At 42.4% G+C, this 23947-nt stretch overlaps 1 protein-coding gene across 5 annotated transcripts in view; it reads right to left on the bottom strand.

The window, feature by feature from the left end:
- The window catches only part of CCDC142 (coiled-coil domain containing 142), a 91493-nt gene extending 68834 nt beyond the window's left edge, over nucleotides 1-22659 (bottom strand). The window contains exons 1-4 of one of the 5 annotated variants that reach the window (XM_033954886.1): nucleotides 22274-22659; nucleotides 21602-21751; nucleotides 12776-14437; nucleotides 3254-3340 (exon numbers count right to left, since the gene is read on the bottom strand). In XM_033954886.1, the coding sequence (XP_033810777.1) occupies nucleotides 3254-3340; nucleotides 12776-14437; nucleotides 21602-21716 (1864 nt within the window). In that variant the 5' untranslated portion in view covers nucleotides 21717-21751; nucleotides 22274-22659. Of the gene's footprint in view, nucleotides 1-3253; nucleotides 3341-12775; nucleotides 14438-21601; nucleotides 21752-21857; nucleotides 21899-22229; nucleotides 22251-22273 lie in introns of those variants that run through there. The other 4 variants (XM_033954896.1, XM_033954905.1, XM_033954867.1 and 1 more) reach the window with 4 other exon arrangements.
- Nucleotides 22660-23947: the final 1288 nt, after the last annotated feature.

The following is a 23947-nucleotide window of genomic DNA, read 5'->3' as shown; positions in this document are numbered from 1 at the left end:
CAATGGTCCATCAAGCCCAGTAGCCCGTTCTCATGGTGGCCAATCCAGGTTACTAGTACCTGGCCAAACCCTAAGGAGTAGCAATATTCCATGCTACCGATCCAGGGCAAGTAAAGGCTTCCCCCATGTCTTAATGACAGACAGGAATTTGTCCAAACCTTTCTTAAAACCAGCTACACTATCTGCTTTTACCACAACCTCTGGCAACGTGTTGCAGATCTTAACTATTCTCTGAGTGAAAAATATTTCCTCCTATTGGTTTTAAAATTATTTCCCTACAGTTTCGAGTGTCCCCTAGTCTTTGTAATTTTTGACAGTGAAAAATCAATCCACTTGTACCTGTTCTACTCCTCAGGATTTTGTAGACTTCAATCATATCTCCCCTCAGCCATCTCTTTTCCATGCTGAAGAGACCTAATCAATCTAGTTTTTCCTCATACAAGAGGAATTACATCCTTTATCAACTTGGTCACTCTTCTTTAAACCTTTTCTAGTGCCGCAATATCTTTCTTGAGATAAGGAGACCAGAATTGAATGCAATACTCATGTATCCATGAAGCAATACAGAGGCATTATAATATCTTTAGTCTTGTTAACCATCCCTTTTTTTAATAATTCCTAGCATCTTGTTTGCTTTTTTAGCCGCTGCCACATATTGAGCGGAAGGTTTCATCGTATTGTCTACAATGACATCCCCTTAGCATTCGGTAACTGTGATTTGGGTTATTCTTCCCAATATGCATCACTTTGTATTTGTCCACATTAAATTTCATCTGCCTCGCTGTGAGGAGGCAGTTTCACTAATAACCGACATGATAGAAGTCGTGCATTTGAGAGCTTTAAATATATGAATCAAACTTCGCCCATACACTCTGAGTATTTCTATAATCTTTTTTTCGGTTCCCTGAGGCAGGAACGAAACGTGTCTGTGTCACGTCGGAACCCGCAAGTTGAAGAAAAGTTTACATTATCTATTTAATGTTTGTTATTTTACTAAAATAGTAGCTTGGCATACTTAAGACAATGGTGCATTATACAAAAATTTTTACAGCTGGTGCTTTGAATTATGCGATGAGGTGGTAGTGTTGGATTTTCCCTGTTATCACCTCCATTTCTCTGAGCAAATCGATTCACTATCAGTTGTATACACTTATAAGTATTTGATTATCTAATATTGAGTATTATTTTCTCATTCTTGCCAGTATTGGTGGCACGGCTTACAGCTAGGGTACCTCTACAGAAAAAAATTCCGGGGAGGTGGAGGAAATGGAGGGAGGAACTCGAACCGTGAAACCCACCAAGGTCAGACAGCCCTCCGAAAGGGTCCCCCCCCCCCCAAGCTCAGTCTGGTACCAGAGATGGGGACCAGAAGGACACTAAACAAATTCCAACAGCCCTACACTATACCAGGGAAGACTGCAACAGCTTATCACCACCTGCTAGAAATTGAGAGCAGACTGAGTGTATTAGAGACTGCACAACCCACTTGTACTACAGCCAAAGTATATGTCTCAGTCTCCACCTGCTGGTCATGGTGAGCTATTACCCATCAGTGAGCTGTGCCGGTCTGGAGAGACACTGAAGAATTGTAAAGTTTTAAGTAAAACTGGACCTACTGTACATCACATTAGGTGAATCTCTTCATAAAGGAGGTTAATAAATCCCAATAAACAAATAAAACAAGAAGATTGAAATGTGAAAATCTACAAGATAATAACTTTATTTACATACTAGCAGATGGCCTAAGGCACAAAACCAATGTACCAAAAGTCTTCAATTATAAAAACAGTGTTACTGACTTAATAAGTATAACAAAAAATGTAAAGGATGACATATGGTCTTTATCTGCTGTCATCTAATATGTATATGTAAAAATGTATAAACAAAATCAGAATATACATAAAAAATTTACTAAACGATTCAGATGTTTTATGTATATTATTCTAAACTAAACTAAACTAAATCTTAGGTTTATATACCGAACCATCTCCATAGTCGTGGAGCTCGGCACGGTTTACATGAATTGTAATGAGAAAGGAACTCCAAGGAAAGGGCTAGATGAAGATCGGAGGAAAGAAGAATGTTAGAGGGCTAGGATGTCAGATGAGGAGGGAGTGTTAGATTTTTGAGAAAAGCCAGGTTTTCAGATGTTTACGGAAGGGTTGGAGAGCATTCAGGTTCCGAAGAGGGGAGGTAAGGTTGTTCCAGAGCTCGGTGAATCTGAAGGGGAGGAAGTCCCCAGTTTTCCTGGGTGGGAAATGCCTTTTAATGAGGGAAAGGATAATTTCGATTTTTGGGTAGGTCTGGTGGTATTAAGATTTGAGGAGTTCCAAGAAAGTGGAATTAATGGAGGAAGGATGCCATGGAGGATCTTGAAAGTTAGGCAGATGCATTTGAAGTGGACTCTGGAAATTATCGGAAGCCAGTGAAGCTTGAAAAGGAGCGGTGAGACATGATCGAATTTACTTTTTGCAAAGATAAGCTTGGCCGCGGCATTTTGAATCCGTTGGAGTCTAATAAGTATATTTAGTAATATATTGAGTACATTATACTAAAAAATTTAAAGTTGATTGTAACTCAAACCAAATAAATAGAAATTACTACAGTACATGACTTTAAGATACAAACTTCAAGAAACCTGTGACTTAACTGGACAATTCTATACTGTTTGTTAAAGCCATTAATATCCCATACATTATAGCCATAATCTATTTACAATCCAAAACTATCACCAATTTATTAAGAGATGGAATAAGTCATAAAGGGAATTTTTAAACTGCCCATCTGGGAGAGAGGCGGGAGCCAGAAGGCCTTGAGCATGCACAGATGCTCAAGGCCCAGTCGGAGGAGAGGCACGATCTTCGGGCACCGGCACCTTCTGTGGGTTGGTGCTGCGTGCCGGTGCCACATTGGGAGGTAAGCTTTCAGTTTGGGCGGGTGAGGGATGCCACTTCGCGCGCAGGGGAGGGGGGGCAGCGTTTGCAGGCGGGGGGGATTCAATGCTCAGTTTGCGAGTCACGATTTGCGAAAATGTTTTGCTCATCTTGCAAAACACTCGCAAACTGGTGCACTCGTAAACCGAGTTGATACAAGATCCTCGGTTTGTGTTAAATAATCAGAAAAGTACAATCTAGTAATGATAAGAGGATAATGGAAAGTAGTTAGATGGAAAAAAAATGGAAAGTCAGAGAGAGGGAAAAGAATGCATGGACAGATGTTTCTGCTCTTGCTAGGAGCCAGTTTTCCTTCTTACCTCGATCCCAGGATACAACAGCTGCCTGCGCAAGCAGACGAACGCACAGGTTCTTTATCTCTGCCTCACACTCCTCCGGAACATATGCTGGAAACAAATAACCAAATAACTTATTTTTAGAACCATTTATTATCTGTGAACTATTTTTTTTTCTCTTTTGGATGCTTTTACTTTTGGCAGCTTTGTATTTGTAATTCTGTGTTTTTTCCTTAATTACATATCATCTACTTGCTTTAGTTTCTCCTTTAGTCACTTTAGCACTTAAACACACAATTTACTTTTCAATGTCTTTCTCATCTTCCTTTTTTTCAGCAGCTCATTTATTGATACAATAATCCAGTAATTTCTTCTAAACAGTTTCAAGACTACTCTGTATGCACTATTTAAAAGTCTCATCCACCAGTTTTCATTTACTCAAGCACCATTTTTTATATCTTTATTTTTTATCATTATTGTTTTCCATTTTTAAGATTTCTATATTCATTAATTAGCCCATTATTTCAAGAGGTGTTCAATAATTTATCTACCTCAGTAGAAAGAAGAGTTTTCAAAAAAGTTTTGTTTAATTTTTCAATATCATCCCCTGATAGCTTCATATACTTCATCCATTTTTCCTGCAATGACTTAAATCCCTTTGAAAAGAATTTGTCAGTTTGACCTTCAAACCAGGACATCAAAGCTGCCTTGACGTCTTTATCACTTGAAAACCACTGTCACAGAGAGATTTCTTCAAAACTTGCAGAAGGAAATAATCTGAGGGAGCCAGGTTAGGACTCAGGACTGTAGGGTGGATGGTTCAGCTGCTCAAATCCACATTCTTGGATGGCAGCATGTGATTGTCATGACAAGTATACTGGCGCATTGTCGTGAAGTAGCAGAATACCTGCTGTGAGTTTTCCTCATCCTCATCCTTTCTCCTTGATTGACTCCTGCAAAGCGATCACTGTGTTGATGTAACTCTCCCCAGTTATTGTTGTCTTGTGTGGCATAAACTCCAGAAGAAAAAGTTATTCATCCTCCTAGAAGACAGTTACCATGACTTTACCTGCAAATTTTTGTCTTCAACTTTTTTGGGGTGGGGGATGACCTGTGCTTCCACTGCATTGACTCCATTTTGGACTCAGGAACCTCTGTGATAGACCCAAGTCTCTTCTCCAGTCACCAAACGATAAAAAAATTACTTGTCTTCACGGAGTATCTCTAAGTACTCCTGACAGCACTGCAGCCTCATGGCCTTCTGACATGGCATCAGCATTCTTGGAACCCATCTTGTACTAACTAACCTTGGTCATGCCCAATTTTTCATGAATTATTTTCCAAACTGTACCTGCCGAGATTCCCATTTCTTCAGCTATTAGGGAAACTTTAATTCATTTGTGTGACAAAAATTAAATAATCAACTTTCTTGCACATTTCTGTGGAAGCAACTTCCACAGAAATGTGCAAGTGTAAGGATCATCTTCAATGGTCTCTCTACCCCACTTAAACTGCTTGCTCCAAAATATTATTTTGTAGGATGATTGGGCAGACTCACCATAAACTGCAGTCATACGTTCATGTATCTCCTTTGGCTTTTTCTATTCTTTTGTGAGAAATTTTATAACTGAACGGTGTTCCAAATCTAGCAGTTTCTTACTTGATTTGCACAAGGACTCTCCTGACATCCTGACTCTTGGAATGTTAAACTCACACTGAGACGCAACTTTGCATGAGTAATCTTGAGACATGTCACAACATGCATGGACTTCTTTCAACACACTTGCTACTTTCTTTCATACTCAGGTAGATAAATTATTTGTATTATATCTTTTTTAAAATTTAATACATATTTTTAGATGTTTTGTTTTTTAAAGTTACTGTTTTTATTTATTTCAGTTTAACTTGTTGCAACACTATGGATGTGTTTATTAACATAGTAACATAGCAGATGACGGCAGATAAAGACCCGGATGGTCCATCCAGTCTGCCCAACCTGATTCAATTTAAATTTTTTTTTTATTTTTTCTTCTTAGCTATTTCTGGGCAAGAATCCAAAGCTTTACCCGGTACTGTGCTTGGGTTCCAACTGCCGAAATCTCTGTTAAGACTTACTCCAGCCCATCTACACCCTCCCAGCCATTGAAGCCCTCCCCTGCCCATCCTCCACCAAACGGCCATACACAGACACAGATCGTGCAAGTCTGCCCAGTAACTGGCCTAGTTCAATATTTAATATTATTTTCTGATTCTAAATCTTCTGTGTTCATCCCACGCTTCTTTGAACTCAGTCACAGTTTTACTCTCCACCAGCTCTCTCGGGAGCGCATTCTAGGCATCCACTACCCTCTCCGTAAAGTAGAATTTCCTAACATTGCCCCTGAATCTACCACCCCTCAACCTCAAATTATGTCCTCTGGTTTTACCATTTTCCTTTCTCTGGAAAAGATTTTGTTCTACGTTAATACCCTTCAAGTATTTGAACGTCTGAATCATATCTCCCCTGTCTCTCCTTTCCTCTAGGGTATACATATTCAGGGCTTCCAGTCTCTCCTTATACGTCTTCTGGTGCAAGCCTCCTATCATTTTCATCGCCCTCCTCTGGACCACCTCAAGTCTTCTTACGTCTTTCGACAGATACGGTCTCCAAAACTGAACACAATACTCCAAGTGGGGCCTCACCAATGACTTGTACAGGGGCATCAACACCTTCTTCCTTCTATTGACTACGCCTCTCTTTATACAGCCCAGCATCCTTCTGGCAGCAGCCACTGCCTTGTCACACTTTTTTCGCCTTTAGATCTTCGGACACTATAACCCCAAGGTCCCTCTCCCCGTCCGTGCATATCAGCTTCTCTCCTCCCAGCATATACGGTTCCTTCCTATTATTAATCCCCAAATGCATTACTCTGCATTTCTTTGCATTGAATTTTAGTTGCCAGGCATTAGACCATTCCTCTAACTTTTGCAGATCCTTTTTCATATTTTCCACTCCCTCTTCGGTGTCTACTCTGTTACAAATCTTGGTATCACTTTTCCTTCTAACCCTTCAGCGATGTCACTCACAAACATATTGAACAGGATTGGCCCCAGCACCGAACCCTGAGGGACTCCACTAGTCACCTTTCCTTCCTTTGAGCGACTTCCATTAACCACCACCCTCTGGCGTCTGTCCGACAGCCAGTTTCTGACCCAGTTCACTACTTTGGGTCCTAACTTCAGCCCTTCAAGTTTGTTCAACAGCCTCCTATGAGGAACTGTATCAAAGGCTTTGCTGAAATCCAAGTAAATTACATCTAGCATATGTCCCCGTCCAGCTCTCTGGTCACCCAATCAAAAAATTCAATCAGGTTCGTTTGGCACGATTTACCTTTTGTAAAGCCATGTTGCCTCGGATCCTGTAACCCATTAGATTCAAGGAAGTACACTATCCTTTCTTTCAGCATCACTTCCATTATTTTTCCAACAACTGAAGTGAGGCTCACCGGCCTGTAGTTTCCTGCTTCATCCCTGTGACCACTTTTATGAATAGGGACCACATCCGCTCTCCTCCAATCCCCAGGAATCACTCCCGTCTCCAGAGATTTGTTGAACAAGTCTTTAATAGGACTCGCCAGAACCTCTCTGAGCTCCCTTAGTATCCTGGGATGGATCCCGTCTGGTCCCATCGCTTTGTCCACCTTCAGTTTTTCAAGTTGCTCATAAACACCCTCCTCAGTGAACGGCGCAGAATCTACTCCATTTTCTCGTGTAACTTTGCCAGACAATCTCGGTCCTTCTCCAGGATTTTCTTCTGTGAACACAGAACAGAAGTATTTGTTTAGCACATTTGCTTTCTCCTCATCACTCTCCACATATTTGTTCCCAGCATCTTTTAGCCTAGCAATTCCATTTTTTATCTTCCTCCTTTCACTAATATATCTGAAAAAATTTTTATCTCCCTTTTTTACATTTTTAGCCATTTGTTCTTCCGCCTGTGCCTTCGCCAAACGTATCTCTCTCTTGGCTTCTTTCAGTTTCACCCTGTAGTTCTTTCTGCTCTCCTTGGGTTTTTTTATAGTTCATGAACGCCAACTCTTTCGCCTTTATTTTCTCAGCCACTAGGTTGGAGAACCATATCGGCTTCCTTTTTCTCTTGTTTTTATTGATTTTCTTCACATAAAGGTCCGTAGCCATTTTTATCGCTCCTTTCAGTTTAGACCACTGTCTTTCCACTTCTCTTATGTCCTCCCATCCTAACAGCTCTTTCTTCAGGTACTTTCCCATTGCATCAAAGTCCGTACGTTTGAAATCTAGGACTTTAAGTATCGTGCAGCCGCTCTCCACTTTAGCCGTTATATCAAACCAAACCGTTTGATGATCGCTACGTCCCAGGTGAGCACCCACTCGAACATTAGAGATACTCTCTCCATTTGTAAGGACCAGATCCAATATCGCTTTTTCCCTTGTGGGTTCCGTCACCATTTGTCTGAGCAGAGCCTCTTGAAAGGCATCCACAATCTCCCTACTTCTTTCCGATTCCACAGACAGAACATTCCAGTCCGCATCCGGCAGGTTGAAATCTTCCAACAGCAGAACCTCCTCTTTCCTTCCAAACTTTTGGATATCCACAATCAGATCCTTATCAATTTGCTGCGATTGAGTCGGAGGTCTGTAGACTACACCCACGTAGATAGAAGTTCCATCTTCTCTTTTCAGAGCAATCCATATCGCTTCTTCCTCTCCCCAGGTCCCTTGCATTTCGGTCGCTTGGATATTGATCTTTACATAGAGAGCTACTCCTCCACCTTTATGACCATCTCTGTCCTTCCTAAAAAGATTATATCCCGGTATGTTTGCATCCCATCCATGTGATTCACTGAACCATGTCTCTGTGATAGCAACAATATCTAGATCTGCCTCTAACATCAGGGCAAAAATTTACAGCATGTATGTTTTTTCTCTTTAGGCAATAAATGTACCCCTGAGGCAGGCTTTTTGAGCAGAAACATGGACCGTGTCAGGTCTATTTACATCGATAAAGTATATTTGGAAGAATTCCTTCAGCATTGAGGCATTGATGTGCGCTGTTTCATCCCCACTTCGTTAGATCTTCTTTAAAACAAATAACCAACAATCCTTAATTTCAGATTGTGCTTTCATTACTTCACAGTTATACTCAAAAATTCCATTACTACTGTTTTATAGAACCTTTGCTCTTCAGTTCCAGAATTCCCTCTCTGTGTGGCAAGGAGAGGACGGTTTTCAACACCTGTCTGTACAATTCTTTGAGCTGGAAAAATCCTAGACATCAGTGCATAATTTTTAGGATTCAAGCAGGAGTAAGGAACTATAGTGCTGCAAGCAGTTGAGTTTTTAGGATAAATTTGGATTCTGAATCATGGGCATGTAACTCTCTACCATTCATTATGGAAGTCTCGAAAACCAGCCCTGCTTGTAGAACTTGAGGAACAGACTTCATCTTTGAACCAGAAAGGCATACCTCAGTGTACCACCTTTCCATAGCTCTTCATAGGGGTCCCCATCTTTCAAGGCTTACCTTTTTTCCCCCCCTATCATTATCCTCTTCTTTTTCTACACTACCCCTTTCTCTCCACTTGACATATTTTCTTCTCACTTCTTTTCTCCTCTCATCTACCCTCCTCACTCACATCTTACCTCTGTCCACCCTATAATTTTTTTAAAATGGTATAGCCAGCAACATGGGGACCATTTGCTCCTGTGCTTCTTCCCTACCCTGATATAGGCACCTATTTAGAAAAACAGTGGAGGAGGGCAAGGGAGAAAGGAGCTGCAGGAACTAAAGCAGAGTCTTCCATGCTGTCAACTTCATTCCTGATAGGGAAAGAAGGGATGATGTTGCAGCACAAGGCTTGTCTTTGGCAGAATGCCACTGGCTGCAGCCACTTCTCCTGCTGGAGCAAACATGCCAGTATAGTACAAACCTATTCCTCTATGGAATCTAGGTGTCAGCACTGAAATAGCTGGCATCTAGGTGATCAGGCACCTGGGAAGTTTTCAACTCTGATATTTCTGGACACACCTTATTCCTTGTCCCAGTGAATCACTATTTAAAACCGAGATTCTAGACATGAAAACAAGATGAAGATCTAAGTTTATGCAGTTCCACAGAAAATTGTCTTTCAAGTTTACGCAGCTCTAGGCTTTCCAATTGATTTTGGGGTTGATTTTTTTTGCTCTGGCTAAGTTTATGGCTCATAAAAGGTACCAGACTACCAATAGTAGAAATCAAAGTCCTCAGCTCATTTGGATCCAAAGTAACTCCAACTTAAAAATTAGTCAAGATCACTGCTACAAATTTATGGTGGAAAGTGTGAGCCTACCAAAATCCTACAGTACTGCCATATAGATGACATAGTACATAAGAACATAAGAACATAAGCAGTGCCTCCGCCGGGTCAGACCATAGGTCCATCCTGCCCAGCAGTCCGCTCCCGCGGCGGCCCAAACAGGTCACGACCTCTCTGAATCACCAGAAGGGGCCCCCTTGCCACCTTGGTTTCCCATTAAGTCCTATCTTCCCATCGAAGTCCTAACCCTCCGGTCTTGCACATGCACGACCTGGTTGGGTTTCTATACTTATTACCTGGTTAGCTTTCTATACCTGTGTTACATCCCAGCACCTCTCTCAGTATCCCACGATCCCTTTATCCCTCAGGAATCCGTCCAATCCCTGTTTGAATCCCTGTACCGTACTCTGCCTGATCACTTCCTCCGGTAGCGCATTCCAGGTGTCCACGACCCTTTGGGTGAAAAAAAACTTCCTTGCATTTGTTTTGAACCTATCTCCCTTCAGTTTCTCCGAATGCCCCCTCGTACCTGTTGTCCCCTTCAGCCTGAAGAATCTGTCCCTATCCACCCTCTCTATGCCCCTCATGATCCTGAAGGTCTCTATCATATCTCCCCTGAGCCTCCTTTTTTCCAGAGAGAAGAGCCCCAGCCTATCCAACCTCTCGGCGTATGGGCAGTGTTCCAGCCCTCTTACCAGTTTCGTTGCTCTCCTTTGGACTCTCTCAAGTACCGCCATGTCCTTCTTGAGGTACGGCGACCAATATTGAACGCAGTATTCCAGATGTGGACGCACCATCGCTCGATACAATGGCATGATGACTTCCCGCGTCCTGGTTGTTATGCCCCTCTTTATGATGCCCAGCATCCTGTTGGCTTTTTTCGAGGCTGCTGCGCACTGTGCAGATGGCTTCAGTGATGCATCCACCAGCACACCCAAGTCTCTCTCTAGACTGCTGTCTCCCAGCAATGCCCCCCCCCAATTTTTAGTTGAACAACGGGTTCTTTTTCCCTATATGCATGACCTTGCATTTTTCCACGTTAAAGCGCATTTGCCATTTGTTTGCCCAGTCTTCCAGCTTGTCCAGGTCCCTTTGCAGGTCCTCACACTCCTCCCTGGATCTAACTCTGCCGCACAGTTTGGTATAGTCTGCAAATTTTATAACCTCGCACTTTGCCTCCTTTTCCAGGTCATTGATAAATATGTTGAAGAGTAACGGCCCCAGCACCGATCCCTGTGGCACACCGCTCGTGACCCCCGCCAGTCAGAATATTGTCCCTTTACTCCGACCCTCTGCAGTCTACCCGACAACCAGTGCTTGATCCATCTGTGCACATCCCCTCCAAGCAGCTTTTCATATGGCACCTTGTTGAAAGCCTTTTGAAAATCGAGGTAAATGATGTCTATGGGTTCCCCATTGTCCACCCGACTGCTTATTCCCTCAAAGAAGTACAAAAGGTTCGTTAAGCATGACCTTCCCTTACAGAATCCGTGCTGGCTTGTTCTCAGTAGGCCATTTCTCTCGATGTGCTCGCAAATACCATCCTTGACCATAGCTTCCACCATCTTCCCTATAATTGAAGTCAGGCTCACCGGCCTGTAGTTCCCGGGGTCACCCCTCGATCCCTTCTTGAAGATAGGTGTGACATTCGCCAGTTTCCAGTCCTCTGGTACCTCTACAGTTTTCAAGGATAGGTTGCAAACATGCTGGATTGTGCCCGCTATTTCTTGTCTTAGTTCCTTCAGAACCCTTGGGTGGATCCCGTCTGGGCCCGGCGATTTGCCGCATTTTAACCTGTCTATCTGTTTGAGGACATCCTCCTTACTTACCTCTATGTGTTCCAATTTTTCAGCCTGTTCCCCACTTATGAGCTCCTCTGAATCTGGTATGTTAGATGTGTCTTCTCTCGTGAAAACCAACGAGAAGAACGTGTTCAACCTCTCAGCTACCTCTTTATCCTCCTTAATCACTCCCTTCCTATCCCCATCGTCCAACGGCCCCACCTCCTCTCTCGCTGGTCGCTTCCCCTTTACGTAACTGAAGAATGCCTTGAAGTTCTTCGCCTCCCTGGCCAGCCCCTCTTCGTAGTTCCCTTTTGCTTTTCTAACCTCCCGGTGGCATTCTTTTTTGGCATTTCCTGTGCGCCTGGTTTTGTAGGTTTTGGGAGAGTTTTGGAGGGCTCACCATACATTATAAGGGAATTTTGGTGAGAAGTATATCTGGTACTATTTATATGAAGTTCACAGCAGTGCCCTCTAAGATGCCCACTGCTTTGCTGGCATGTCTGTATGGCCAGTCCACTAAAAATGTTGGTCCCTTCTATATGTAAATGGCTTGTTTTAGATGTGTTTCATCTGGACGTCCTATTTTTTGAAAATGGCCAAAAAAGATAGATGTCTTATTAGGCTAAGGAGTCTAGCAGATCATTTTTGAACAAAAAAAGATAGACATCTTGTGGTTTTGAAAATGGACATTTTCTCTGCTGGGATTTTGGAGTCTTTCCCAAAACATCCAACTCAGACTTAGAGGTCCTATCAAAAGTGCCCCTCCACATGTATAAAAAGTTCATAAATAGTATTTATTTATTTAGTAAAGAGAAATTTGGTTCTTACCCTGCTAGTTTTCTTTCTTTTAGTCCCTCCAGATCGGCACAGAAACCGATGAGTAATAGCTCACCACAACCAGCAGGTGGAGACTGAGACACAAATTTCTGGCTATAGTACAAGTGGGCTGTGACGTCCCAAGTACAATCAGTCTGCTCTCAATCTCCAGCAGGTGGAGGTGGTAAGTCTGTGCAGTCATTACCTAGGTTAGTATAGGGCTGTTGGATTTTGTTTGATTTGGCCTTCTTGTCCCTGTTGTGGTGCCGGATTGAGCTTATGGGACCCTGATCGAGTCTCTCCCTCCCATTTCCCCCACCTCCCCAAATTTTTATCTTTTGTGGTGCCTCAGTTGTAAGCCTTGCCACCAAATACCTGTAAGGCATATAGAGAGTCAGTGGGGTCTGTTCCATTGTAAATTAAAGTTATATTGAAAGAAAAAAAAAGTCCTGAGGCAGTGCCAGTCTGAAGGGAAGCCTCTAATGAAGTTTAATTGATTTTTTTTTTTTTATTGCTAACCAGATGCCAAGTTCTGACTTAGAATTTTAGATGCTCTGGTAACAGGGAATTTTACAGCTCTCCTATAAAGAAGGCAAAAGGATCACTACTTTCTTCAGATAGTCATGAACACTTACCTTTTCCTAGTATCTCTTCCAGCATCTGTACAACTGCCCAGCTCGCACCCTCTCTGTAGTAAGACAGACTGCCTAATGCAGAAGATGCAATCTGTGGACAGTAAAACTGATCAAATAGACAGGCCCCAAAGGCCTTCCACTGCTCAGCCCTCAACTCTGAACGCAGCATCTGAGTGGCATCAGAGTCACCAGGCTGGTGTGTGGACACCCATCCCAAGTATGGGACACTATCTGGTCTTTTTTGTGCCTGGGAGGCATTTAAATCTCTGCTGGTTTCACCTGCACTTGGATGGCCTTCTGAGGCTCTCTGTGATGTGATCAGATGCTGCACTACTGTATGAGGCCTATCAGGCTTTGGTTTGTTGAGAGCTTTATGCCAATGAGAATAAGGTAATGAAACTAAAACATTCACAATAGTATTAAATAATTGTTCATCCTCCAAACAGATGGCTTGTAGTTGATCATTGGGTGATGGGGAAGTCAGCATTTGCCGAGGTTCTCCTAGTTTGGGCCTAGACAATCTGTTTCTTTTCCCAGTGGCCCTGGATCTAGAAAATAAATTACTCTGCATCAAATGTACTTTGACTTTATCCCATGGCACTCCATCTAGGCAACTCTGCCTCACACTTAAAATAAGAGGATCTTGCTGAAGAAGGAACTGATAAAACCCTTCTGCAGTGAGTTGGCCTCTCATGCCAGGAATGATTTTCAACAGTTGCGAGATAGGATAGGCTCTGGCACAGTTATCCACACTTCTCAGTGCTTCCTCTTGCCCTAAGGCAGCCCAACTTGATATTCTACAAGTTGGTTCAGATTTCATTTGAACCCTGAGCTCTGCAGCTCTATCTGACATGACCTGATTATATATTTCTATCCCTTGAAAGATGTCAGATACTAAATGTGTAGAAACATCAGTCACATCAGCATGAACCAAGTACCAGAGCAGTTTATCTATGTATCGTTCTATGAGATAAATAGCTTGGTCTGAAAGCAAGGCAAATGTTCTTTTCATGTGAAGCACAGCATGTGGCTTCCGGATAAAGAGAGGCCTCAGCCACCGATCCCGCCGGATTGTCCTCTGTAAGATCCTCCAGTGACGTGTGTGAATTTGTAGTTCCTCACATAATATTTTCAGCTGCCAAGGGACACAAGTAGTTCTGCTTTTGCTGCCTATACTGTGCTGCTGCATAGCCAGAATATGAACATCAGAGGCAAGCAGGCCAGTCAATTTCTGGATGAAAGCCGAGGCACTGTTTAAACGGCTGGTATATTCTCGGGCCAGCATTAGATGATGTCTTTGCCATATCAAAGCATGCAGTCTGGCACAGCATTGCCCTATGGTTGCAAATGCAGAATGATGGCAAATCTCACCATGTGGGGAGTCCACTGACATTGGTTTCACATGAGCCTGAAGTGTTTCTGTTATCAGATTCCTTTGAACACACAGACAGCTGCTAAATGCCAGAAGGCTTTGCTCCACCTGCTCAAATGTTGTGCCAGAAGACAAGTGCTGATGTGCCTCAGGTATTAAAAAAGCCATCTCATTGTCCTTCTTGCTGCCATGGCAGATCCCATCCGAGTGTGAATACATGCAGCCTTTGAAACTTGGATTCAAATGATTTCTTAGCAGCGATTTCCTGACATTCACCGGAAATGCAGACTCTGCAACACAAGTGTTAAAACATTACCTGACACACACTTCACTGTAGTCAACCATGTGCATAAAACTCAGTGTGCTAGACTAGCTCCCTGGACCCAAGCAACCATGTCCCTATAAACCAGTGTTCTTCAATGTTATCAAATATATTTCCATGTGCTGAGAGCCTGTGCTGACCCCAAGAAATTTCTAGGGCAGCCCCTTTCATCATTGTTTTTTTTTGGTTTGTTTGAGGGTTTTTGCCTCTCTACCAAACTCATGACGGAAAGGAGGAACGGGTATCTGTTCACTGCTGGCACGTGAACAAAGCTTTTCACCACTCCGTGGAGCTGTAAAAGGCTTTGTTCCCGCAGGGAACCCCACCCACCACAGCTCCCCGATATCCCACCATCTCTCTCCCCAACACGAGTCCCACAAGTTTGGTGGCTCCAGGCCCTCCCCCACTTGTGGGTCCAGCAGCTCCAGCCCAACCACCCCTCGCTTGAAGGAGCAGGGGGAAGAACTGCATGCTTGAAGGATAAAGCATTTCTTAATAGAAGAAAAGAATGCATTTGGAAATGCCCACCTCCTTGAGGACACCCTCAATGAAAATTTTGAAAGTGGGCTGATGTGAATGGATGTCATTGACATACAGTGGTCCAGGTGGAGGTCTTGGGCTAGACCAGGGATGCCCAAATGGTCGATCGTGATCGACCAGTAGATCGCAAAGGCAATGCGAGTCGATCGCGTTGCCTTTGCGATCTTTTTCTCTCTGCTGCTTCCCCAAGCCAGGCCTGGCACGTACAAGCGCCGGACTCACAAGACTTCACCTCTGACGTTAATTCTGACGTCAGAAAGGAAGTTCTGGGCCAGCCAATCGTTGCCTGGCTGGCCTAGAACTTCCTCCCTGACAGAATTGACGTCAGAGGTGAAGTCTTATGGGCCCGGCACTTGTACGTGCCAGGCCTGGCTCGGGGAAGCAACAGGGAGAAATCGGCGTGGTGGCTTGGGGGTGGGGGTAGGGAAAGAATCAGGGAAGTGAAGAAATCGGCATGATGGCTTGGAGGGGCAGTGGGAGAGAGAAAGAAAGGCAGAAAAAAAGAGGGAGGCCAGGGGTAGAGAGAAAGAAAGGCAGAAAGAAAGAGGGGGGCAGTGTGCTTTGTGTTTTTTAAAATTTTATTTTTGGTAGATCATTTTGACTTGGTCTAACTGCGGTAGTAGGAATCTTTCTATTTACTTTAAATTATTGCTGTTGTTTCATTTACCCCTTCAAGGCGTTTCTTAGAGAGGAACCCTGTTAACTGAGAAGTATCAAAGAATATATATGTATTAGACCTATATTTGACAATACATTTACAGGGATATCGCAATAGAAAAACACCTCCCATCATTGTTACTCCTAGTTTAAGGAGCAAGAATTATCGTCTTTGTTTTTGGGTATCTTTAATGATGTCTGGGAACATCTGTATCTTTAGTCCCAAAAATTTTTTATGTCTATTTTTGAAAAACATCTTCAATAGCCAATCTCTATCAGGTAAAAGAGCCACTGTTAATTTAAGCGTAGCAGATTTTACTATGTCCTTCAATGATGTTTCCAGGATTGCAGTAACATCCATTTGTAAATCCTGTTTTTGAAGAGGAAAATCTTCTTGTTCTTTCATTGATAGGTAGAATGCTTGTACAAAAGGAGGAAGCATATCTTCCGAAATATTCAATATTTCCATGAGATATTTTTTCAACATTTCTTTCGCGGAAATCATTGAGGTTTTTGGAAAATTTAATACTAGAGCGGGAATTATTTTCCTTCTCATATTGGTATTATCCCTAATAAGGGTAGTCTGTACTTGCTTCATTTCTAATAACTCTTTCTCAATATTTTCTACCTTATTTTTCATTGTAAGAGTATCTTGTTTAAAGTTTTTAAATTCTTTTTTTTGTTCCAACACTCTTTTTTCCAATTCTTTTATTTGTGGAGATAATGACTGTCCCAAACTTACAACTAAGTCCCATAAAGAATCCAGGGTTACATTGTTGGGTTTTGAAAAAGAGAAAGTACCTGAATGTATTGGCTGGATTCCCTCAGTCCCAGGATTTCTCTCTCTTCCACCTTGTCCTTCTGTTTGCTGCAATGCTGTTCCTGCCGCAGGCTTATGTCTTCTGGAGCCTGGCTCAAGAAGCCTCCCGGGAGAACGAGTCTACCTCCTCGGATAGACTGTCTTCCTTAGGTGAGCTGGCTCCCTGCTGCTGTGGAGGCGGGGTCCTTGCATCGGGGCTCAGAGTCGCGTCTAGCCCAGGGAGGTTCACCGCGGCTTCACTCACTGCCGGGACCTCCAGCGGGCGATTCCCTGGCGTTATTCTCTCCTGCTGCAGGCGCCTCAATATGTCGTCTATAGTTACCAGAGGAGAGGTCTCCAGGCGCCATGAGGCTCCACCAGCACTTTTATCTCTCCTCTTCAGCATTTTTGTGGATGTATGGTAAGGCTAGGAAAGGTTTATCGAGAGCGTCTCCCCACAGTCAAACTGTCGTGGCCATCTTGGATCTCCTGTCAATCTTTTTATTTCTTTGGTGTTGTACTATATGGAAGGTATGGCATTCTGGGATTTTGGTTTAATTTATGTTAGTTATTATATATTTGCCATTTGTGTTTTGTGTGTGTGTGACCGAAGTATTCTGTTAGGATGAATTTTCTATGTAGCATTCAGTTTTCCCAATAGTGGAGGGAATATTGTGAGGGGAGATGGGGTTTGTTGATCCTTTTTCTGTATTTGTGATTTATAAAATGACAGTTGTACAGTATATTGTTCTTTTTTATACTTTAATAAAATGATTTCAATATAAAATAGCTATTCAAGACTTTTGTGGATGAGATCAGACAGAGTCTCTGGGGACAGGGCGAGGATGGGGACAGAGTCCGCAGGGACGAGAACAGAGTCCATGGGGACAAGGCAAGGACAAATTTTTCCCCGTGTCATTCTCTACCCTGAAGCAGGCCAAAACACAGATTCTGTGTTGAGTCAGATTTCAACTGTTGTGGAGCTGTTCAGTTTTTATGTCTTCAAATAAAGTTCTTTGATTGGAACATTAAGTAAAGGGTAAAGGGGATTGGACTTGTGTGGTTTACACAATCAAAGCAGTTTACATATTTCAAACAGGTACTTATTTAGTACTTGGGGCAATGAAATGTTAAGTGATTGCCCAGAGTCACAAGGAATTGCAGTGGGAACTGAACTCACAACCTCAGGGTGCTGAGGCAGCTTCTCTAACTAGTGCTGCCTGATTCAGGGAAAAAATTTTGATTTGATTTGGCCAATTGAATTGATTTTTTTATTCAATTCGATTTTCCCACCCAATTGGGCATTTTTTTTCAAACGTCCTGGCGGGTTTATTTTGTAGTCTTTCCACCCACCCCCGTCCACCCCGATTTGCCCTCTCCAACCCCATGCCAGTGCTGTGGTATAAACAAAAATTACTTTTCCTCTCTCTGTTAGGTCCTAACTCACGCTCGCTATCTAACACCAGCTCTAACAGGATACACATTTCAAATCTGACATATTGAAATCATAAAATAGAAAATAAAATTAGTTTTCTACCTTCCACTGCCACATCCAACATTTGTTTCTTTCCCACTATCTACCATCTCGCTCTCTCCCCCTGCCTTGTGCCCTGGGTCAAACCTCTCTATTTCCCTCCATGCAGCATCTCCCCTTTCCTCCCGTCCATTATCATGTCCAACATTTCTCCCTCTCTCTTCTCCATTCATGCCTCCTGCCCCTCCACCATATGCAGGACTTCTCCCTCTCACCCCTTTATTTCATCTCTCCCTTCCTCTCCTTCACCCCAATTCTTCATCTCTCCTCTCTCTCCCATGTGCATGAGCTTTCCTCCTATTCCATCCTTCCCTCCCATTCCCCTGTGCAGTAGCACCCCACCGATCCTCTCACCGTGAGAACTGACATACCTCCGAGGCCTCCTAAAGCAGCAGTGCTCTGAACAGGCTGCTTTGTGTCATCAGTGATGCCTCAGAGGGAAGGCCCCAGTGGGGCAAGCCACATAGCAGCCAGTTCAGAGCACCACCGTCGCTGCTGCTTTATGAGGCCTCAGAGGTATGTCAGGTCTCACCAGGGTGGTGTGGGTGGAGGGTGTTGGTCACTGAATTGGTGAATCCAATTTTCTCAGACAACAATGAATCAATTTGAATCAATTCACCAAAGTGAATCGGTGAACCAATTTGAATTGGCGAATCGGGCAGCACTAGCGCTAATTACTAAGCCACTCCTCCACTCTTTACCTGTGGAAAGTCTGAGGTTCATTCCTACTTTAAAATACTTCTGGTTCTCAACATAGGGTACCATTTTCCTATTTTGTTTTGTTTTTTTAATTCTTTATTCATTTTTACAACATAGAAGTGCTTCAGAAAATGTCATTTGAACTTGGATACATCACTTGATTTTCTATCGTAATCAACTTAAATTAATGAAATTTAACCCCCTCCCTCCCATCCCTATCATAACATATACAATCACATATACTATAAAATATATTATTTTCTATTTAATCTCAACATTTAATAAAAGACCTGTTTTTGTGGTTGGAGATGATTTCAGCATAGAATTTCATTAAGCTTTTGATCTGCTTCTAACAGTATGGATGTTAAAGTTATATAATCACTTCCTATCTGCAAGAACCACTATGGGGAATTTTAAGGAAATTAAAAAGTCATGGGATAGGAAGGTATAGGTGTAATGTCCTATTATGGATTAAGAACTGGTTGAAAGACAGAAAACGGAGAGTACGTTTAAATGGTCAATAGTCTCAGTGGAGAAGGGTAAATAGTGGGGTTCACCAGGGGTCTGTGCTGGAACCACTGCTTTTTAACATATTTATCAATGATGTAGAGATGGGAATAACTAGCAAGATAATTAAATTTGCTGATGACACAAAGTTGGTCAAAGTTGTTAAATTGCAAGAGGATTGAAAAAATTGCAAGAGGACCTTGTGAGACTGGCCATCAAAATGGCAGATGTTTAATGTGAGCAAGTATAAAATGATGCATGTGGGAAAGAGGAATCCAAACTATAGCTATGTGATGCAGGGTTCCATGTTAGGAGTTACTGCCCAGGAAAAGGATCTAGGTGTCATCATTTTCAGCTTGGAGCCAGCACGGTAGCAGCACTGGCATTCTTCTGACAGTTCCTTTCTATGAAGCAGTTTTTATAGCTGTATTTAAGGACACTTGAAGAAGGCAAAAATTGCAGAAACACGGCCCATGTTGGGTCTAGTCATCTGACTACAGCAAGGACTTCAATTTTTAGCAGAGTGTTTGGCTTTTATATATTTCTGATTATTGTATTGGCTTTTACTTATTTGTGATTATTATATTTGCATTTTATATGAATATAACACATCATTTTTAACTCTTGGAAATCCAGGAATTGGTTCCACATAGTTTGCTTGTGGTCATCATTGAGGATACACTGAAAACCTCAGCTCAATGTGTAGTGCAGTGGTGGCAGCTAAGAAATCAAATAGAATGTTAGGAATTATCATGAAAGGATTGGAAAACAAAGATGAAAATGTCATAATGCCCTTGTATCACTCTATGATACAGCTGCACCTCGAATATTGTGTACAATTCTGGTCACCATATCTTTAAAAAAAAAAGGTAATGAAATTAGAAAAAATACAGAGAAGGGTAACGAAAATGATAATAGGGATTGGACAACTTCCCTATAAATAAAGGCTAAAGCGGCTAGGGCTTTTTAGCTTGGAGAAGAGATGATATGACAGAGGTCTATAAAATAATGAGTGGAGTGGAAAGGGTAGATGTGAATCACTTGTTTACTCTTTCTAAAACTACTAGGACTGTTTTCAATCAGGCCAGTAAAAATATTTTTCACATAACGTGTAATTAAACGTTGGCATTCATTACCGGAGAATATGGTGAAATCAGTTAGCTTAGCAGAGTTTGAAAAAGGCTTGACTAATTTTCTAAAAGAGAGGTCCACAGGCCATAATTGAGATGGCTTGGGGAATCCATTGCTTATTCCTAGGATAAACAGCATAAAATCTTTTACTACTGGAGATCTAGCTAAATACCTGGGACCTTGGGTTGGCCACTGTTGGAAACAAAATGCTGGGCTTGATGGCCCTTTGGTCAGTCCCAGTATGACAATTCTTATGTTCTTATGAGAAATGCTACTTTGAGGGACATGCAATTTAAAATTCTTCATCATAGTTCCATTAATACAAAAAAATTTAAGATGAACCTAGTATCCATGTCAATGTGTGTAAAATATCAGAACACACAGAGGAGGATTATATAATCCCGGATACTGGAGAAATCTTGTTGATGGAAGGTAACAAGGGAGAAACTCCATTTACTCAATTGGGTTTACTTACAGCTAGGAAATATATTTGCACAGGTAAACTGAGGCCAAGCCACCCAAGAGCCATTGAAGCCATTGAAGAGTGGTATATCATACAAAAAGTACTGCACATGAAATGCTAAGATCTAAGATATGCATAAAGATAAGCACAAGATGGACATTTACAACAGAATCGTCCAACTTTGGCTCTCATCGGGTTGGGTTTGCAGGATTTCCCAAATGAATATGAATGAGATCTATTTGCATACAATGGAAGCAGTGCATGCAAATAGATCTCATGCAAATTCACTGGGGAAAACCTGACTGGATTACTGCCCTTGAGGACTGATGTTGGACAACCCTAATTTACAGGCTTGGAAAATCTTGTAAGAATCATTGAGACCATAACAAACTCACAGCATGCTGACAGAGGGCTCCAAAAAGAGGGGGGGGGGGGTAATATGGGATAGTAGGAACCAGATGAGAAGAGGGGGAGAGAGTAGTGGTTTTAGGAAAGTATGCCAGATGTGAAGTCTTACTATTACATGGGATATATGTACCAGAAGATGCCTTCTGTGCCTTAGAAATGTATGGAAAATTATAGTGCCCAATAGAACTGTAGAAATGATTATTAGTTGCAGCAGTATGTTTTTCTAAGTTTAATTACTCAGTACAAATTTACTTGCATCTCCTCTGTGAAAATTTTCCATTTTCATTTCAAGACATATGTCTTAATTTGTACCATTACCCTGATACCACAGCATCTTTCTCCTTGTATGCACAGAACATAACCTCCAAAATGTACGCCACACTTTATTCATTACCTGAAGCAGGAGCCTCTTCACTTTCCTCCTGCTCCATGTCAGCAGGTGCCACCTTATGTGCTACTAATAACTTAGGAGGAGTGACAAACTTTCCTGATGGAGACATCCAGGACATAATCACAAAGACTGTGTTCAAACGGAGGTCATCTGCTAAAAATATTGAAAGGCAAAGAGCTTGATTAGTGAAGACTGTTCCCCTGTGTAACTCCCTCTTATTCCAGCACATCCCCAATCCAGTCAAAAATATTAATTTCACCTTCTTCCAACATACAGAACCAAAGAAAACAACAGGGTACAATAATTCCAGTGAAGAGAGTCACCCCAAACAAATTCAGAATCCACTGTGGCTAAAACAGAAAGACAAACAGGACAAAGCAGCACCCTATCTTTCACCCTATCCCCATGAGCCATCATGTTTTCCTCTCTCTTCTCCCGATCCATCTCTACCTTTGTCACCCCCAACCACCTTGACCCGGTATCCATCCCTCTCTGTCACCCCCGTGGATCTAGTATTTCTACCTCTCTCTACCCTACTCCATGTGATCCAGTATCTTTTCCTCTCTCTTCCCTCCACCCCCGGGTCAGGCATTCCCCCGAAATACAGAATTTCTCCCTCTCTCTTTCATACTCTACGATCCAGTATCTCAGCACCTCCGCAGTCTACTTTCAAACCTGTTTTCAGCCAGAAGTCGCCAGCAAAATCAACGATTCACACTTGCCGCCCGTCGTTACAACCGGAACCTTCCCCTTGTCGCGTCCTGCACCCCTCTGACGCAACTTCCTATTTCCGGCGGAGCGCGGCGATGCCCTGCAGAGCAGCCGCGATCGTGTGAGCAGGTCTCAGAGATGCTCTGGTGAGGCCAGGGTTCAAATGAAGAAATGCCTGCAGCCTGTGTTTGAGGTGATCCTCCAGAAAAGCTGAATAATAAAGAGCAGTTGGAGAAGACTGGAGTCCTATAAATGGAGGAAATTTTCAGAGCTGCCAAGTTGCCCAGATGCAGGCTGGAGATTTTAGGATATTCCTGGATTTCTGACGACCCCCATCCTGGTGCATTATGGAACTTGCAACACTGATTTCAGTGGGCAGGATCAGATTGAATGTGTGGATCTTTTTTATCTGGAATTTTAGGTTTTGATTGTTAAAACTGATCTGCCAAATTTTGATGAACATAAATGCTACAAACCCCACATTGGTTTAAGAACATAAGATTTGCCGCTGCTGGGTCAGACCAGTGGTCCATCATGTCCAGCGGTCCGCTCACTCGGCGGCCCTTAGGTCAAACACCAGTGCCCTGAGTCTAGCCTTACCTGCCTACGTTCTGGTTCAGCAGGAACTTGTCTAACTTTGGGATGATATACTGTAAGTCAAAATCAGCATTGGCCTTAATGTATCTTGGCTGGAACTGGGTAACTTGGAAGCTCTGAAATTTCAGATGATGAAGAAAATAAAGTTTCTTAACCACAGGGAAAAGGATGAGCTGAGGAGGCAAACTAACAATTTAATTCTCTGTTTCTCAATTGGTTGGTTCATTTTTGGTAGTACAAGGGTAAATCAAAAAGTAAAGGCAAATACATTTAACAGCTTTGACAGAAGTAACTGTGAGCAATTGAACATATCACTTTTCCACATAATCCCCATGCAAGATGACACATTTGTTGTATCATTCAACTAGCTTCTGCATTTCAGAAAATATGTTTTTTGACTGCTCCTGAAGCCAGATGAGCTTCCTGTACTTTATCATGCTTTGTCTTTTGCCCTCTGGGTCGTAGTCATATACCCATGTATCGTTGTCGGTTACATTTCTTTCAGAATACTCAGATCTTCTTCATATTATCTCAGGAACTGAGTCGCAACCTCCACATGCTGTTGCTTGTGCAAATCAGTAAGCTGTTTGGGAATCCATTGTGCACAGACTTTCCTGTATTCCAAGTCATGCATTATGGCAAATGCAGATTTATAGCTGATATCCAAATTTGCAGTTAATTTAGACACCGTTATCCATTGGTCTTCTCTAATCAAGGCAACTGCCCTGTCAATGTGCTCTTGTGTGTGTGATGTTGATGGACAACCAGAACAACCTTTGTCGGTTACACCTGTTCTTCACGATTTAAACCTTTTTACCCACTCATAATCCTTTCATTGATTCATGATGTTATAATCATACTGAGTCAATATCCGATGGTGAATTTCTACAGGTTTCACTCTCTCTGCCCGAAGAAAGCACACTATTGCATGTTGTTTTTTGATGGTGCAATCTTGCAATGGAGCGTTCATGTTTCTGACCTCATGGCTGCCACACGACTAAAGGCGAAATGCTACACTGTGCAAGGACGAACCATCCAACA

Source organism: Geotrypetes seraphini, chromosome 1 (assembly GCF_902459505.1).
Source record: "Geotrypetes seraphini chromosome 1, aGeoSer1.1, whole genome shotgun sequence".
Taxonomy (NCBI): domain Eukaryota; kingdom Metazoa; phylum Chordata; class Amphibia; order Gymnophiona; family Dermophiidae; genus Geotrypetes; species Geotrypetes seraphini.
The sequence above is the reverse complement of the archived record's forward strand: the minus strand, read 5'-3'. Positions and strand labels throughout refer to the sequence as shown.